General features: G+C 37.3%; 1 protein-coding gene across 1 annotated transcript; it reads right to left on the bottom strand.

The window, feature by feature from the left end:
- Positions 1 to 220: 220 nt before the first annotated feature.
- LOC144961193 (NADH-quinone oxidoreductase subunit F 1-like) lies at positions 221 to 4,797 on the bottom strand. Its single transcript, XM_078894474.1, has 4 exons — positions 4,700 to 4,797; positions 3,821 to 3,875; positions 2,678 to 2,793; positions 221 to 952 (listed from the first exon to the last, which is right to left on the bottom strand). Exons 2-4 carry the CDS (start codon positions 3,843 to 3,845, stop codon positions 872 to 874), a joined length of 222 nt encoding a protein of 73 aa, XP_078750600.1. The 5' UTR covers positions 3,846 to 3,875; positions 4,700 to 4,797; the 3' UTR covers positions 221 to 871.
- Positions 4,798 to 5,000: the final 203 nt, after the last annotated feature.

Here is a 5,000-nt window from a genome sequence, read left to right as displayed (position 1 = left end):
GCCTCCCATAAAAAAAAACACCAACCCCCGCCTCCCATAAAAAAAAACACCAACCCCCCGCCTCCCCATAAAAAAAAACACCAACCCCCCGCCTCCCCATAAAAAAAACACCAACCCCCCGCCTCCCCATAAAAAAAGACACCAACCCCAAAACAAAACAAAAACAAACAAACGAAACCTCAGACAAAATCAACACAAAAAAAATAGTTTAAAACCTTGGTTTAACTTTAACAATAAATTTATTCATATATCGTCAGTGACAGAAGTAGAGAAGCATTCATTTTCAAAATGCCAGACTACATCACTACTTATGAAAACACAAATACCTCGCAACAGGATTTATATGTGTATCCAACGTTCCTATTCTAAAATTTGAACGATACTGTTGGTGAAAATACTTTTCACAAAGTATTTTTTACATAACGGATTAAAATGCAATTTTAACTCTCATTATCTCTCACACACTCATTTCTTCCATCCAAGAAACAGTTATCTATCACATATAAAATCATACATTTGTACACACACAAAACACACAAACACTCAAGACAAATATTCAATATTTTTTACACATTAACAATATTTCATGAGTAGAAGCTTTTAACACAATCAAGATCAGCTTAAAACCCAGGTTAAATCTAAATCGAGTCATTTAACATTCACAAGTGTTTCTCAAAGCAAAAAGAAAGATTTATTCTGACAACGCTTCATGACCTAAATAAAACAAGACTTTTTAAAATCACAAATTCACAAAATGTTGTTGGTCGATGACTGAAACAAAAATCTTTAGAATTACAAAACTTTTCAAGTCTGCACTTAGACCAAACCGCTTCTAAATGTTAAATGACACAAATTTGTTATAATCTTCCAGTTAGCTGGTGGCAGCTTTTTTATTTTTGTGGTATTCGTCCATCCTCCTCTCAAGCTCTGGTCTGAAGTGACGGATCAAACCCTGTGAATGAATTGAAAAATAATAAATAACACGAAGACGAAGCAACCGCAACGATGACGAAGCAATCGCAACGATGACGAAGCAATCGCAACGACGACGAAGCAATCGCAACGACGACGAAGCAATCGCAACGACGACGAAGCAATCGCAACGATGACATTTGAAAATAATGAAAACAATCCCATGAAAAAGAAAAAGTAGTCGATCCATGCTGTGTGGTTTGTTGGATCAACGGTAAAGTGTCTATTGTCACAAAAGTCAAGCGATGTTAAGCACGGTCTGTGGCTGGAGGGTTGACATTGATTGTGGAAAATTCTGGACCCCATGTTATGTCCTTGGGCAAGGCACTAAACACACATTACCCCACTTGTCTCAGGTGTGAATGGATACCTGGCTATAGGCAGTGATGGATATTGTCAGAATGTTAGTACAAAAAAATGCTTGACAGGCGACTGGTACTGTATGAAAAGGAAATATGGTTCCACATGGCTTGCTGGAGGAATAAATGAAATATTGTGAAGCGCATTGATCATGGAAAGTAAGTCTGTGGAACTGTGCTATAGAAATGTTCATTTTTATTTATTCTCTTTGATTCATCTTTAATTTTTAGTTCCTGCAAAGCTGGGCTATTTAACTCAATCATTTGTATTCAAACCAAAGCTGATAAATTGCCTTGATTTGATGATATAGCTATGTAAACCAAATGCTGAAAATTGATTTTCATTGAAAATAATAAGACATAAATAATATTTTTTTTTTTTCAAATTGAAGAAACTTTGTACAAGCTTTATAATACCCACAACTGTGACAAATCAGATATTAACGATACAGGTGTCAAAGTCATCTACACCCAAACAAGGTTTTTCTCAAACGCATTCGAATGTCCAAATTTTTTTCCTTCTTATTCTTTGTTATCATTCAATTCCTTTATCGAACTAATTTTTACCTCTAACACAGTTTCCTCAAACTAATTTCCCCCAGTGACTCTATTTACCATGTGTAAATACAGTATGATACACTCCATCGTCGTTTCACATCACCGATACCTCTCTGCTTGTTCTTATCACTTCGCCATTCGTTCTAATTTCAATGCCACATGCCATGATTTGCTAATGGTTGGCCACGACGGTAAAAAGTGTTTTACAGCACCCCTCCTTCCTATACACCAACCCTTGTAACATGCCATGATAACATAACGACGGTAAACAGTGTTATACAGCACCCCCCCCCACCCCCTTCCCATACACCAACCCCTTGTAACATGCCATGATAACATAAAGTTATCTCCCTGAACAGATCAATAATGTAAATATATAATAAAGTTCCATTTATTCATACTCAAGCGGAAATTTGTCTTAGGGTCTATCCCAAACAACGACTTGAATAACCCAGATGTCAGCCACAGCTCAGCGCTGCAAATTGAGCTAGGGCCATAATGTGGTGATTTGTTAAACTTGGTGTCTTTTTCTGTGTGTTTGTGTGTGTGTGTGGGGGGGGGGGGGGGTTACCAAGAAAAGACCATACTGCTGAGCCACATTGCCCCCCCCCCCCCCCCCCCCCCCCCCCCCCCCCCCCATCTCTCTCAAGTTGTTTTGGCAAGGCATGGTTTCCTCGAACTACGGTTTCTTCTAACTTTTTTGCATGTCCGAGGAGTTTGAGGAAACCGTGCTGGAGAGTAATCAAATTGAAATGGGATGCGTATGAATCAAAACATGTAACACAAACCTGTACAGGCCAGGCGGCTCCATCTCCCAGAGCACAGATAGTGTGTCCTTCAATCTGCTTGCTAAGCTCGTACAGCATATCAATCTCATTAGCATTAGCATGGGCGTTGCCAGTCTCTGAAGGGGGTGAAATCAATCATTATTTTGAAAGACAAATCTAAATTATCTAAAAAAAAACAACAGAAAAAACCCCCAAAAAAACCCAACTAAAATTTCACTCATTCATCCTACGGCTAACAATAAATATAAAAAGTGAAATAGGATCTTCCATTTCATTCACGAAGACAGATGATGTGGATGCTTTGGGTTTCCCTTTGTCAACAAAATATGATGAGTGAGACTCTTAAAGATGAATTAAAAAAAAAATGTCCTTTACTCATCCCCAAGGGGAATTTTGTCTTTATGGTCTATTCCAAGGGAAGACTGGAATAACCCTGGCATCAAGGTGGATAGTCGAACTCGGTACCTTTTGGGTATGAGGCAAAGACAGAACTGCTGAGCCACACTGCCCCAGAAAAGAGGATGTGTTTTTAAGGGGACTTAACAAAACAATGACGATCATTAGTGGAATGGTACAAGGTAAGTCCTTCATCAGGCTTATTCATCTACTTACTACTTTTTATTGTATTGTATAGTACTAGTAAATAGCATCTTATGTTTGAAAGTAAAAAAAAAAAAGAAAAAAAAGAAGAATAATCTGAAAAAAATCTGGCAAAGGAAGGCAATCACATTATACTATAAGAGTTGATTCCAAGATAAAAGTCTAGACAATACAACAAGCAACATCTCTACCTCTTCTATCCCAAACTGAGCAAAATTGATGAAAAAGTCAAATTATATTATCAAATTATCAGTCCTACTACTTCTAGTACAACAACAATAAATGTTTTAACATGACCAATAACTCCATTGGAAATGATAGATACGTGAACAAAATTAAGTAAAACAAAGGGGTTGCCAACTCAGGAGGTAAAAATTTACTGAACTTTTATGCTGAGCACTGAACTCTAGAAAGATATGACGTACTTACTTTTTAAAAAATTCCGTTTAGCAGGTGATTGGAAAATATACAGAGGGTTTATAACATACTGATTTCCATAAATATATGGAAAATTGGCAACCTTGAAAGTAAATATAAACTTACGGAATCTGTGCATGATTTTCATCATCCAGCCAACCCCTTCTCTGCATGGTGTGCACTGAAAATAAACACCAAAAAAAAAACAAATATGAAAATAAATCAACCTCCAATTAATAATTAGATATAATCATTTCTGCCCTACAAATAATCTGAAAATAATTCTGATCATCGGTTAAAATGGACTACTTTACATTGCGGAAATCTTCAGAAGAATTTGAGTAAGAAAACAAACTCAAGCACTTTGCACTAAGACCTCAGGGGTATTTTTCTTTCATGATCATTTGTACCTAAAAAATTGGCTTAGAAAAAAAAAGTCTCTTAGAGCCAGCCGCATGTCAAAAAAAAAAACCATGGAATTATTCCAGTTTCAGTTGTGCTATACAGCCAGTAATAATTGTCTGCTATCCTTTGGACAGGACACTAGTCTATCGCAAAGTACTTTCCCTCAAATCTGAAAGACCAAGCTACCCAATCACAGCTGGTTCGCCAGATGGGTTAGAAAAATGCTCAACTGACCTGGATGAACAGTCTGCCAACTGAGCAATCCTGACCATTAAGTAGTCTTTCAGAGCCATATGGCCATGGAGCCAGAGTTTATCCCAGTTTCTATAGTGTTAAACGGACAATAGCAATTGCTTGCTATCCTTTAGATAAGACGCTAGTAAATCTAACAGACTCAGCCACCCATTCACTGCTGGGTGGACAGGGATGTCAGTAAAAAATCTCGACTGCATCCAGGATCAATCACAGTCCCTTTGCGTGAGAAGCGAGTGCTCTACCAACTGAACTATCGGGACCCCCATATCCTGACCCTTACTTTAAAATTAAAAAAAAAAAAAAATTCCAATGTAGGTTTAAAAAAAAAGTAGTAAATCTGCCTACCGGGCCACAACTTTCGTGCTTGTAAAAATCAATGAGCTGGCAATACACCTGACAATATCAGACTGTTTATTCATGACGATGATGGCAGCCGTTCCCAGACTGTCTGAGCCGTATCAAATCATCAAAGTCCATGATGACATCTGTGCACACACTGGTGAATACAATTGAACAAATCACAGGAAATGGAAAGGTGAAAAAAAACCCAAAAACTAACAAAAAAGGCAAAAGAACAAATAAAAAATAAAATAAAAAAACAAAAAAACAACCCAACCCAACAACCAAAAAAATTTTTGTTTTAAAA

Source organism: Berghia stephanieae, unplaced genomic scaffold (assembly GCF_034508935.2).
Source record: "Berghia stephanieae isolate SIO BIC M18660-M18661 unplaced genomic scaffold, UCSD_Bste_1.3 scaffold1697, whole genome shotgun sequence".
Lineage (NCBI taxonomy): Eukaryota > Metazoa > Mollusca > Gastropoda > Nudibranchia > Aeolidiidae > Berghia > Berghia stephanieae.
The sequence above is the reverse complement of the archived record's forward strand: the minus strand, read 5'-3'. Positions and strand labels throughout refer to the sequence as shown.